Genomic DNA, 13,545 nt, shown 5'->3' on the forward strand with positions numbered 1-13,545 from the left:
AAATCAGTAAAAATGAAAATCAAAGTCAATCATATTAGGAAAAAATAGGGCAAATTTGCTAGCTTGTTGGCAAATAAGGATTAAATATAGAATTTTTAAGAACACTAAACTTCTGTTCTTTTAAGTACACATTTAAATTACCTCCTATTATCTTCTGTGGAAAATTATACTTGTGAGGCATCACCTGTCTTCTGCCCATTCCATGAGATCGTGAAATCAAGCAGTCTACATACATGTCCCAGAAATCCTGAGCTATGCTTAAGAAGACATTATAATGTCTAGGCCGCTGGGATTTTTGCAAGAACAACATGAAATTCCAGAAAGCATCAACATTGTGCTGTATCTTGAGTTCCTTGAGATCTATCAATGTCAAAGAGCAAGCATTCCAGCACTGGAAATCAATATCTTCCGTGATGCCTGGGCTGATGCTGGCAAGCACCCCCTTTTGAAATTCAAAATCAGCATTAATCAGATTGATCAACATCATACAGCCCAGTGGTAGGGAGAACCATCTTCTTGAGGCAAAACCCATATTCTATATAGAAAAACAACAACAACAACAAGGAATATATTTTTTTAAGTTTATTTTTTTATTTAAATTCAAGTTAGTTAACATACAATGCTGCACTGGTTTCAGGAGCAGAATCCAGTGATTCATCACCCACATACAATGCCCAGTGCTCGTCCCAGCAAGTGCCCTCCTTAACGCCTATCACACATTTAGCCCATCCTTCTACCCACCTCCCCTCCACCAACCCTCAGTTTGTTCTCTGTATTTAAGAGTCTCTTATAGTTTGCCTCCCTGTTTTTACCTGATTTTATTTTTCCTTTCCCTCCCCAATGTTCATCTGTTTAGTTGTTTAAAAAAAAGGGGGGGATATATTTTTAAGTTAAAAAGAAAATTAATCAGGACACCTGGGTGGCTTGGTTGGTTAAGCATCTGCCTTGGGCTCAGGTCATGATCCCAGGGTCCTGAGATCGAGTCCCCCATTGGGCTCCCTGCTCAGTGGGGAGCCTGCTTCTCTCTCTGCCTGCCACTCCCCCTGTTTGTGTGCTCTCTCTCTCTGGCAAATAAATAAAATCTTTTAAAAAAAATTTTTAAAAAAGAAAAATTATTCAATTACTTAATGATCTGTTTAAACCTAAAAATTTGAAAATACATATGTATTTGGTTTTGATGAAGCCAAATTAGCCTACTACATATTTGTTGGTTTTCCTCTAAGTTGCTGGCTCTCAGACCTTCCTTTGAAAAAATACAATCACAATTTGCTTACCAACCTTCTGATTAAGTCTTCAGGAGCCACTGAAATCCAAAACATGTTTATGAAGATGTGATGGATTCATTTCATCACAGACTGTTAGAGCTGAAAGAAATCTTTGAAAGCATGTGCTCCAACCTGCGCCTTTTACAAATTAGAAAAGTTCCCACGCTATGGCTCAGCAAGTTCTCAGGTCTGCCATCTCCCTATCCAAGACTCCTACCACCACACATTCCAACTAAGGGGATCAGAATACAGTCCATTCTATGTGTAGCCATGAGAAAAAGGTGTTTATTTTTTAAATTTAGATGTTACCAATCAATTAACCCAAATGGTGTTGGATGCACCAAGTTTCAAAGTTACTGATGCTTTTTACATTCATTCATTGAAAAATATTTGTTATTTACTGATGCCTGGTAGATCCCTGGCTTCTCTCAGGTTGTTCAGTATCTGTTTGGAGAAGATTAACATACATACCTGAAGGAGCACGAAGACAATAAAGGTAATATGAGCTTACATGATATAGTGCAGGGCCAACGACACTCCGCAAAATCTTGGCATTTTCTAATGCTTCTTTGCACAAGTTTCCCTGCCAACTGATCACTCAGTAAATTGGTTACATGAGTGGACGTCAAGTGAATTGCCACGGAGCTACTATTCCAGGCTGACCCTGGAAGTGTCCCTGACACAACCTTGACAGCCAGGGCAGAGGAGTGGGGGTGGGGGTTGGGGGCAGATCCAGAAGACTCACCACTTCCTTACTGATATACCGCTGTCTGACACCTCCCCTAAAATAAATTAGGATAAAGAGCCAAATCAAAAGAAACAAATTTAAACTTCGGTTATTCGGGTCATTTCATATTGTCGAAAACTGTGCAGATCCCCCCAAATGAGCTGAGAGTGCCAATTTATGATAGAGTTTTAAAAAAAAAGCACTGGGTGGGGCCTGAGAATTTCCTTCTACAAGAATTTCAGGTTACACTCCTGACCAGTGCCCTCTTCCGGGTCGGTCATCTGGACTCGTAAGGGGGAACCCGAGCGAGAATGGAGTACCTCTTTTCCGCGCCCAGGCGCGCATCCAGCACGGTATTCCGTGTGCGCTCAGCTCGCTTGGGGTCTCAGGCGGCTCCTACCTGGGAAGAGCAAGAGGTCTCAGCGCGGGAACCGGACGACTCCCGGACCCCCCGGCTCTTACCCCCTGCCCAGCCGGACCTACCCCCGGAGGCAGGAAAAAGGCGGGAAGCCGTGCTCCGCGCTGTCCTCCACGGGCGCCCAGAGCGCCTCAAACTCTCCCTGCTGAAGTGTGTCGGCCCCGCGGCGCTCCGGGGCTCGGAGGCTCTGGCTCGCCGAGGGCGGCGCTTCAGGCTCTGCTGCGGTCCCGGAGGTGGCGCCGCGGTCAGCCCCGCAGCCCGAGCCACGCTCCTTTTCTAGAGAAAAAGGAGGCAGAGAGTGGGTGGCCACCCTCCCGAGGCCCAGCCCTCCTCTCCCCACCTTCCCTGACTGGAGACCCACTGGACCCGCCCCGCCCTGCACTTGGTTGCTGTTCCTGTCCTGCCCTCCTCCGAATTTCTCGAAATTACAGAGGCTCAGGTATTCCTCGCTCTCTCCTTTCCTCTTACTTTCCGCCTTTCTCTGAGAAAATCCATCACAGCAGTGAATTTACTATATACCAAAGGTATCTCCTCCCTCCACCCACCCAGCCTTCCGCACTATTCTGCTATCCGGAGAAAAACTTTCCTAAGACTACGGACCGTATTAAAATGAACCTCCTTGATGAGTTCTAACCTCTAGCTAAGTAGCATTTAAATTATTAATACTAACACATACACACTTGCAATGCATCTTCCCTTCTACCTAAACAGAAACTGTTTAACGCTGAGAAGAGAGTTTTCCTTAACCTTTGGGAGAAAGAAGACTCGGCTTAAGTCCTTTAAATATCTATCCATATATTGTGCACCAATCTCAACCTTGACACATCATTTGGACGATCTTTGTGTTTAAGTCTGTCTTCTATACCAAAATCCCAATAGCAATCATCATATGGAGCTGTATGGGAAATCAACCCAAAGCTAGTTGCCTTATTCCCACTTACCCTTAGTCACCCTTTCCTCATGGGTTCTTGAGCTGGGATGGTGAGACTATGGGCCAAACCTAACAGCCCAATTTCCCAGCAGTTGTCCTCCTTAAAGTCCACTTCTCCCAGCCCTACAACTATTCAAAGCTCCACTCTGCTCTCCTCATCATATCAGTACAGCCATCATTAGTCCTGCCCTGGCAATGTCTTTCCATGTCCCTCCCAACTCTAGGACCAGCTCCTGTACAAAACAGAACTGAGAAGTGAGTCATTTACTCTGATTAGGTAGAATGCACACAAATCCATCTCACACCAGATTTTATTCAGCTCTAGGTTTCCGGGCATTTCAGTCCACTATTAATCATGGACTCTTAAAATTAGAGGAGACATTTAAAGTTACCTAATCCAACATCCAACATCCCATCTGAAGCTTGAACCCCTCACTCTCCCAAAGAATTCCCCACCCACCAAAGCTGTTGTCCAATTTGACTTGACCTTGGTTGGGTATTCCACTCCTATAAAATAAGCAAAGGATACAAACTAGGAATTCATAGAAGAGTCATAACCAAAATCCAGTAAATATGAGAAAAGATGCTCACCTTCAAGGAAACAATACATTGTTTTCTCTAAAGTTTAACAAAAATCGAAGCATTTGATATTATACAACATTAGCAAATTTTTGAGAAAATGAACACTTTCATATGCTTTTGAGAAGGGTGTCAGGTAGTAAGTATAATCACCATGGAAGAAAACTGGCATAATTTTTTCAATCTGAAAATGATCCAGAAATTCTACTCTTAGTGTCTACTGTCAAGTCAATGACAGAAAATATCCACTATATCCACTATAGAGATTTCTTTCCCAGGTCCACTGCTACATTATAAATAGAACGTGTCTAAATGATGACAAATGTATTTTTTAAATCATTGTTGGGTAATCCAGAAAGTGAAACCTCCAAGGAAAGAAAAAGGGAATAGAGGAGAAAAAAGAACAATCAAAGAGTAAGGAAAAGGAGGAAGTGGAGAAAAAAAAAGGAGGCTAAAAAAGTGAGATATGGATAGTAAATTTGGAATTTGTTAATTGATAAATACATATGGTAAAAGGTTAGATATAGATATTGAATTTACACTTCATAAAGCCGCAAAATATGTATGGTAAAATTTCTTGGGTAACTTCTAAATGACAGAAATAAAAAACACGACTTTTGAACAGGTAGAAAATAAAAACTGAATTTAAAAAACCAGATTGATATGTGAACAGTGTAGGTGGTCTTGCTCTGTGCTTTGCTGCAGGCTGCATTTTTGTCCTCTGAGTCATGTGGGGTTGGCTGACTTTTCTCCTGATTCTAACACAACCCACTGTTACAGTGACCAGGACACTCCAGGCTCTTCCTCCTGGAGGAATCCAGAGAACTTCCAGAAGCTTAAGGTAGCTCTACAGCTCTACAAAGGAGTGGGATCTTTTCAGCCATGAAGCCTATTGTTGAACCTCTATCTCTTAGGTGTGGTACTGACTCTGCTCTCTGTCTTTATTAGACTGATGGAGTCCCTGGGGGCTTAGTGGAGAGCCCATTGCCAAGGAGCTCCTGGACCACCAGAGGTCAACTGGCTAGCACAGAGCCCCCAAGTACCTTCCAGACCATCCATCTAGAAAGGTGATCTCCCTCCACCTGCTATAACCTTGGAACACAGCCCTAAGCATGTCCAGCCAGGTGTCAAATTCCTGGGCAGGCAAGTTCAGAGCATAAGTGTTATCAGAACTGTTAACCAGGCCGTTAAAGAGCCTCTCCATCGGGATGCTCCTTGTCCTGGATAAAGAGCCTATTTAATACACATGTGTGAGTGGGTTGCCTATAACTGTGGGATGTAGTGATATCACTCTTCTCCCTGGGTTCTGCTAAATGCTTTGCTGTCCTTGGCAACACGGCTCTGACATCTTGGCTCTTAGATGGGGGTTTGTGCTTCACGTTTAGCTGCTGGAAGATGGTGTCATTTTCATCCTTGCTTCCTCAACATCTGCCAAGAGTTCCTTCTGACTTGGGTGTCTTATGGTCACTTAATCTGGTGTTCAGCCTCTCTTCCATGAGAGCTTGTCTGTGTGCAGATAACAGTTGAAGCAATGTGTGGGTTGGCTGTAGGAAGGGGGATGGTGGAGTAGTAGTATCCAATTCTCATTGTTTCACATGTCAAAGTCCTTTCTTCAACGTAGTGTGTATGTGCATATATTGATCTGAAGGGGGCAATAGAATGTCAAAGCCTGCTCAAGACATGGAATTTTGGCCACCATGTGGCTTAAATGAATTTTTCTAATGAAACAAAATTGAATATATATATTTTTTAAAAGAAAGAAAAAGGGATTAACAAATAGGAATTCAATTAAGAAGGCAAGAATAGAGGGGGGGAAAGCATAGAGAAAAATGACAAGTAGAAAGCACATTTAAGATGGAAGAACTAGATCAATAACCACAATAAATAAACATGGTCTGAACTTGTCAGTTAAAAGATGGACAATATGGTTAGATTTTAAGTGATGATACACACTGTTAAGACAAGATACACACACAAAAAATTAGGACTGGGAAATTTGAAAAGAACAGAAATAGATATAGCATACAAATGTTAATTGTTTTTTTAAATGATACAGTTTTATTAATACAAAATAAAAGAGAAATGATAAGAGAAAGAGGAACACTGTATAATGATAGAAGATGCAATTCAGGAAGAAGATACAAATAGTCTAAATTCACATACAGTTCATAACATAACCACAAAATACATAATGCAAAAATGGACAGAAGTAGAGGGAAAGTTGGACAAACTCACCATCATAATAAAAGATTCAACAAACTTTAGGTTAAGAAAACAAATAATTACTAAAAGTATAGATGATTTGAACAACAAGTTAACAAGTTTATATAGAATCTTGAAACATACAGTTAGAGAACACATTCCTCTCAAAAGAAAATAAAGTAAGTCTCATGGACATAATGCAAGTCTCAACAGATTTCAAAAACTGTTATCATTCAAATTTTGTTACCTGACCATGATACAGAAAGTTTACAAATAAAAACAGATTTCCATATGTTTGGAAATTTAGACAACAAATGTTTTTACTTATACAATAATTTTATTTAATAATAAATTTTAAAGTAAATTATACGGTCACCTAGGTGGCTCAGTCAGTTAAGTGTTCAACTCTTGATTTCAGCTCAGGTCATGATCTCAGGGTCCTGGGATCAAGCCCTGCACAGGGCTCCACACTCAGCAGGGAGTCTGCTTGAAGATTCTCTCCCTCTATCTCTCCCCCTGCCCCTGCTCTCACACTCTCTTTCTCTCTAAAATAAATACATAAATCTTTAAAAAACTAAAAATTATAAAATAAATTATAATGGCAACTATAAAATATTTAGAACTGTATGATAATAAAAATATGGCATATCAAAACCTGTGAGAAGTCATTAAAATAATCCTTAGAAGGATATTAACATCTTTAAATTATTGTGCCAAAAAGGAAGACAACCTGTGAATTGATGATACAAGGAACCAAATTTAACAGTTCAAAGAGAAATAACAGAATAAAGGCCCCCAAAGGATAAGAGATTTTATAAAAGTACACATTAATGAGCTAGGGAAAAAAACAGTTGATTCTTTTTAGAAAGAATAATAAAATAGACAACCTCTGTTGAGACTGATCAAGAAAAAAATGAAAGAAGGTACAAATAATATTAGAAGAAAAAGGGTAAATATCTTATCTATACATATAAAAAAGGATTAAAAAGATATGTGACCATGAAGAACCATGATATACCATAAATTTGAAAACATAAATGAAATTAATAAATTCTTATAAAAATATACTTGTAAAATTCATGTAAGAATGCAAAACCTGAATAGTCAATGACATTAACAGACTTTGAATCTTCCCACTGGAAAAAAAAAAAATCAAGCCCATGTGATTTTACAGTCAACTTTCAAGGACCAAATATTTCCTGAAAATTAAAAAAATGATAAAGCCCCTAAACTCATTTTACTATACCAAAGTGAGAACACAGTGTGAACAAGAGTAAAGGCACAAGTCCATCTCGCAAATAAGCATAGATAAAAAAATCCCAGAAGCACCTCGTTACCTCAGTTGGTGGAGCATGGGTATCTTGATATCCCGGGTTGTAAGTTCGAGCCCCACATTGGGTATAATTACTCAAAAATCTTAAAAAGAAAATATCCTAAACAAAATATTAGCAAACCAAATTTAGCAGGATTTCTAAAAACACATATCAGTATCATGCTAGGATTACCCTAGGGATGCAAAAGTAGTTCCACATATGAAAATCAATTACTGTATTCATCACATAAACAAATTAAAGGAAGAAACCACTTGATAAAATTCTATACACATTCAAGATTAAAAAACAAAACAAAAAAATGAAATAACTCTTAGCAAACCAAGATAGAAGGAAATTTCCTTAACCTCATATCCACCAAAACCCTAAAACAAGCATCTTTCTTATGGTAAAACATTAAAAGCATTCTCTTTTAAATTAGGAATTAGTCAGGAGCACCTGGGGGCATAGCTGGTTAAGGGTCTAGTTTTGGCTAAAGTCTAATCTCAGGGTTGTAAGATCAAGCCCATGGGGTTCCTCAATCAGCGTGGAGTCTGCTTGGGTTTCTTTCTCCCTCTTCCTCTGCTCCTACCCCCACCGCTTTCTCTCTCACTGAAATAAATAAATCTTTTAAAACACTTAGGAACTAGACAAAGATGCCTATTACCTCTGCTCACATTCAAAATAATACCTACATAGAAAGGTTAAAAAAAAAAAAGGTAGGGAAGTAAAAGGGCTGCAAAGAAAGACTCAGAATTGTTTAGCCTAGTAGAGAGGCAGTAAAGCTATTCGTTGAACATGAAGCTTAGACACCAACTGCCTAGTTTTAAATCCTGCCTTCCAGGTTAAAATGACAATTTGTGACTTTGGGCAAATGACTTAATGTTTTTGTAACACTGTTTCCTTATTTGTAAAACGGGAATGAAAAACAAACCTGCTTCATAGGGTTATTTAGGTAATTAAATAAATATTTATAAAGCATTTGGAACAGTGCTTAGCACATAGGAAGCATGCTGTATATAAGTGTTTGTTTAAAAAATAATAAAATAAATTATATCCACAGTCAAATTAACAAGAGAGTTTTATAAGGTTTTATAAGGTTGCTAGATATAGGATCAATCTACAAAAATCCAATGCATCTCAATAGATGAGCAACACACAGAAAACATAAATTAGAAAACAGGTGTTATTTACAATAGCAACAAAAATATAAGGTATTTAGAAATAAATTTAACAAGGGCATATAAATCATTTATGGAAATTTTTAAAAATTTGACTGAAAGACATTAAAGAATCTAAATTAAAATAATGCTAATATATGATGTATAAAGATATCCATCTTCCCAGAGTAATATATAAAATTTCAATCAAAATTAACAGGGTTAATGAAAAGTTATTCTGAAAGTTGTATGATAATGTAAAGATCCAAAATAACTAAGATTTTCTTAAAGAACCACAAGAAGGAGAGAGATTCACTAGTAATTAAACAGGGTGTTATTGGCTCAGGAATAAATAAATCAACCAGTGAAGCAGATTAGAGAGCCTCAAAACAGACCCTACACATTTATGGAGACTGTGTATGTAACAAAATCAGTTTTGTAGATCTGTAGGAAAACAGTGGCTTTTTCAATAAAAAAGGCTAGGACAGTTGGTTATACATATGGAAAAAAATAAAAGTGGAGTCCTACTTCATTCTATCACAAAAATCAATCCCAGGTAAATTAAGAATTTAAATGTGAAAAGCAAAGCATTCTAACTTAAGAGAAATTCATAAGAATATCTTTCTGATCTTGAGGTTGGCAAGGATTTCTTACACAAAATACAAGTAGTGTTAACCATAAAAAAATTAATACATTTAACTACATTAAAATTTCTGCTCTGTTATGCCCTTCAACAGATGACTGGATTAAGAAGTTGTGGTCCATATATACAATGGAATATTACTCAGCTATCAGAAAGAACGAGTTCTTAACATTTGCTACAACATGGACAGCACTGGAGGAGATAATGCTAAGTGAAATAAGTCAAGCAGAGAAAGACAACTATCATATGATTTCTCTCATCTATGGAACATAAGAACTAGGATGATCGGTAGGGGAAGAAAGGGATAAAGAAAGGGGGGGTAATCAGAAGGGGGAATGAAACATGAGAGACTATGGACTATGAGAAACAAACTGAGGACTTCAGAGGGGAGGGGGGTGGGGGAATGGGATAGACCGGTGATGGGTAGTAAGGAGGGCACGTATTGCATGGTGCACTGGGTGTTATACACAACTAATGAATCATCGAGCCTTACATCGGAAACCGGGGATGTACTGTATGGTGACTAACATAATATAATAAAAAATCATTTAAAAAAAATAAATAAATAAATAAAATTTCTGCTCTGTTAATCACAAGACATCATAAGAAAAAATAAAAGATAACTATAATCTGGGAGAAGATAATTACAGTACATATAACCACAAATAGGTTAGAAATAAGATCCAAGATCTAAGAGTCTTCCATGGAATCAACAAGAAAAGCACAAATACCATAATAGAAAACTAAGCAAAAGGCTAAAAGAGGCATTTCATAAATAAGAAAGCATAATGAATGAATGCATAAATATATTCATAACCTCAACACAAGCAGGGAAGTGCAAATTAAGACCATAATCAGATATGAACTAATACCTATAGAACCTAAAGTAGTCTAGCAACATCAAGTACTGGTAAGCATATGAAGTACCTTAGTCAGGGTCCTCTAGCAAAACATGGGAAAAAATAAATATATATGTGTGTGTATAACTTTACATATTTAAGGAGATTTATTATAAGGAATTAGCTCATGTGATTATTGAGGCTGGGAAGTCTCATGACCTTCTGTCTATAAGCTAGTGACCCAGGAAATCTGGTGACGTAGTTTCAGTCCAAGTCCAAAAGCCTGAGAACCAGAAGAGCCAATGTGGGTAAGTCCAAGTCCAAGGGAAAGAAAAAAACCGATGTGTCATCTCAATAAGTCAGGCAGAGAGAGCAAATTCTCCCTCACTGGGCTTTTTTGTTCTATTTAGGCTCCCAAGGGATCTCCACCCACTCTGGAGAAGGCAACCTTCTCTGGTCAGTTTACTAATTCAAATGCTTATCTCATCTAAGAACACCCTAATAGACTCACCCAGAAATTCCATTTGACCAAATATCTGGGTACCCAATGTCCCAATCAAGTTTACTCATATAGTTAAATATCACATGTAGCAACAGGAACTCTTACGCAGCTAAGAGGAGCATAAATTCGTTCAATTAGTCTAGAACACAAACTGGTACTATCTTCTAAGTTTGAACAAGCACAAAACTTGCAATGTCTTTTCACTCCAGGAGTATATCTTGGAGAAAGTCTTACACGTGGGCACCAGGAGACATACACTAGAATGGAATGTTCTTAGCACTGTTCATAAAAGCAGAAAACGTGGAAACAATCAAAACGACCATTAACAGGACAATGGATAAATTAACTGTTATATGTTCTCATCCTGGGATGTTATTCAGTAGCGAAAATTGATGGACTCCAGGGGTGCCTGGGTGGCTCAGTTGGTTAAGCATCTGCCTTCCACTCAGGGCATGATCCCAGGGTTCTGGGATTGAGCCCCACATTGGGTACCCTGCAGAGGGGGTAGTCTATTTCTCTCTCTTCCTCTGCCCCTCTTGTCCTCTCTCTCTCATGCTCTTTCAAATAAATAAATAAAATCTTAAAAAAAGAAAGAAAGAAAATGAATAGACTACAGCCATACTCTTTATAGATGAAAAAAAGCAATTTCCAGAAAAAAATTTTTATAAATTTCAAAGACAAGCAAAATGAAACCATATGTTCTTTACAAATACATATATATGATAAAAATTTTAATAGTAAGAAAGTGGTTAGTATGAAATTCAGAAGAATGGTTAGATTTGGGTATACAAGGGAATGAGATCTAGAAAGAATGCATAAAGAGCTTCAATGAATGGTGGATTCACTAGTCATTTATGATTATGGTTTCCAACATATATATGTTAGGTATATTGTTTTCTACTATGGAATAATGCATAATAAAAGTGTTAGGATAGTACAGAATGATATATTTCAAATACAGAAAGGCAAAGCTGGCTGACTGGTCACTATAATTTGAAATGGAAATAAAAGAGAACTTATGTTTTTAGCTTACCTGCTTATGGGGGTGACAATAACAAATATGAAAGATGGAAAGGAAAATGATTAGTGGGGAGGATAGATTTGATTTAGTATTTACTGCATTAGAATTGATTTTGAATTTTCTGGAGTATCTAACATTTAGCCAGAAATACAACTAAGTTGAGAGGTCTCTATTTTGACAGAAAATTAATTACTGCTTTGAGAATATACAATGATAAAATACAGCTGGGATGAAGATGGAGAACTGTGCCTAAATTTAGGGGTCCATGAACTGCAAATGGAATCAATGAAGGAAGGAGAGAAAGAACATTCAGTCTATACAAGCTCTAGGATAGCATAATGTCACAGTACCAAAGGGAGGATGCTATGGTCTGAATGTCTGTGTCCCTCCCAAAATTCATATGTTGAAGACCTAACCCCCTAAAGGTGATGGCATTAGGAACTACAGTTTTGGAGAAGTACTTAAATCATGAGGGTGGAACGCTTATGAATGGGATTAGTGTTTTAAAAAACAGGCTCCAGAGAGATCCCGGTGCCCTCCGCCACGTGAGGACACAGTTAAGAATGAGGCAGTCTGCAACCCAGAAGAGAGCCTTCACTAGAACCCAACTATGCTGGCACCCTGATCTTGGATTTCCAGTCTTCAGAACTGTGAGAAATAAGCTTCTGTTGTTTATAAATTACCCAGTCTTTTGTATTTTGTTATAGCAGCCCAAACAGACTAAAATAGAGGATATAATTCAAGAACCAGAAGACTACAGTCAGTCAAACACTTTAGAGAAGGCTAGGAGAATTGGGTCTTGAAATATTATTTTTCATCTGGCAAAAAGAAGGTGCAGTGGTGAAACTCAAAAACACACAATACATTTAAAATAGTTATGATAAATTCATGCAGAAGTTTAGATTTAATAGTCAGTATCTGTAATGTCAAGTTAACTAATCCATCTAATTTATTATTATGTCTAAAATAAAACCTCTAATTAACCAGATATGTTTTCCCAGCCATGCATTAGTGTAATTAAAATCACCGTTACTACCAGCAGTATATTCATCACCATCCTATCATGATCATCCTGTTGCTAGCACATGCCCATCATCCAGACATTCCATCTCTGATCTGGATTGAAAGCATCTGTCCCTTCTGTCACTTTATGTCCTAACCTACTTCAAAGTCCCTTCTACTTAGTTCAGTCTTACTTCTGCAATTAGGTGATCATTTTCCCTACATTACTTGGCATCTATTCATATTTGTATTTGGCACCTATATTACCTATGTCCTTTTTTTTTTCTATGAAAATGTGTAATCTTCCCTACTAGTTTATAAAAATACTATATTTCATGTTTTTCTAGTGACTGGCTTAGAATACAATGGGCACTCAATAAGTATTTTTAGCTGATCTCTCGTTCATAACCATAATATTCCGTCCATGTGGGAAGATTTGTCAGCCTTCCACAAGGCACAACTAAGTCTTTCAGAACTCTAGTGCTGCCTGGGAAGATTGCCTGTTTGAGTCAGGCCAGTAGCCTATTCATTGCCCTCACCCCACTGTGCTTCTGCCTACCTTCCAATCACTTAGTTGCAGTTCTGTCACACTTGTGTTTATCCCATTTCTCCTTTATATAGCATGCTTCTCCAAGAAACACTGCCATCATCACACCCCACAGAATTTAGAAGAACACACCACACACAGCAGGGACATGGTGACTGACTAATGCTGAATACCTACAAAAAGAATAATTTTTCAATTCATTGATTTTCTGACTCATTATAATGAAAGACATTAATTTAAAACATCTACAATTGCAATTGCTTCTAGTAAACCTTAATAACAACGTATTTATCAAAATGTGATTCAATGACCTTGGGGAGAAAGAGCAGGAAATGAAGTTGAAACAAATAAGTACCCTGCAGAGAAAACAAGCACTCCTTGACTGTGACTAATTGAAGG

The 13,545-nt window shown here is 37.9% G+C and overlaps 1 protein-coding gene across 1 annotated transcript in view; it reads right to left on the reverse strand.

The window, feature by feature from the left end:
- Window positions 1-569: 569 nt before the first annotated feature.
- Window positions 570-13,545, reverse strand: part of LOC113259704 (uncharacterized) — a 36,984-nt gene continuing 24,008 nt past the window's right edge. Inside the window, exons 3-4 of the mRNA XM_057304139.1 lie at window positions 2,476-2,686; window positions 570-2,388 (exon numbers count right to left, since the gene is read on the reverse strand). Of these exons, the coding sequence (XP_057160122.1) occupies window positions 2,361-2,388; window positions 2,476-2,686 (239 nt within the window). The 3' untranslated portion in view covers window positions 570-2,360. The remainder of the gene's footprint in view (window positions 2,389-2,475; window positions 2,687-13,545) is intronic.

The sequence above is a fragment of the Ursus arctos genome, unplaced genomic scaffold, assembly GCF_023065955.2.
Source record: "Ursus arctos isolate Adak ecotype North America unplaced genomic scaffold, UrsArc2.0 scaffold_3, whole genome shotgun sequence".
NCBI lineage: Eukaryota > Metazoa > Chordata > Mammalia > Carnivora > Ursidae > Ursus > Ursus arctos.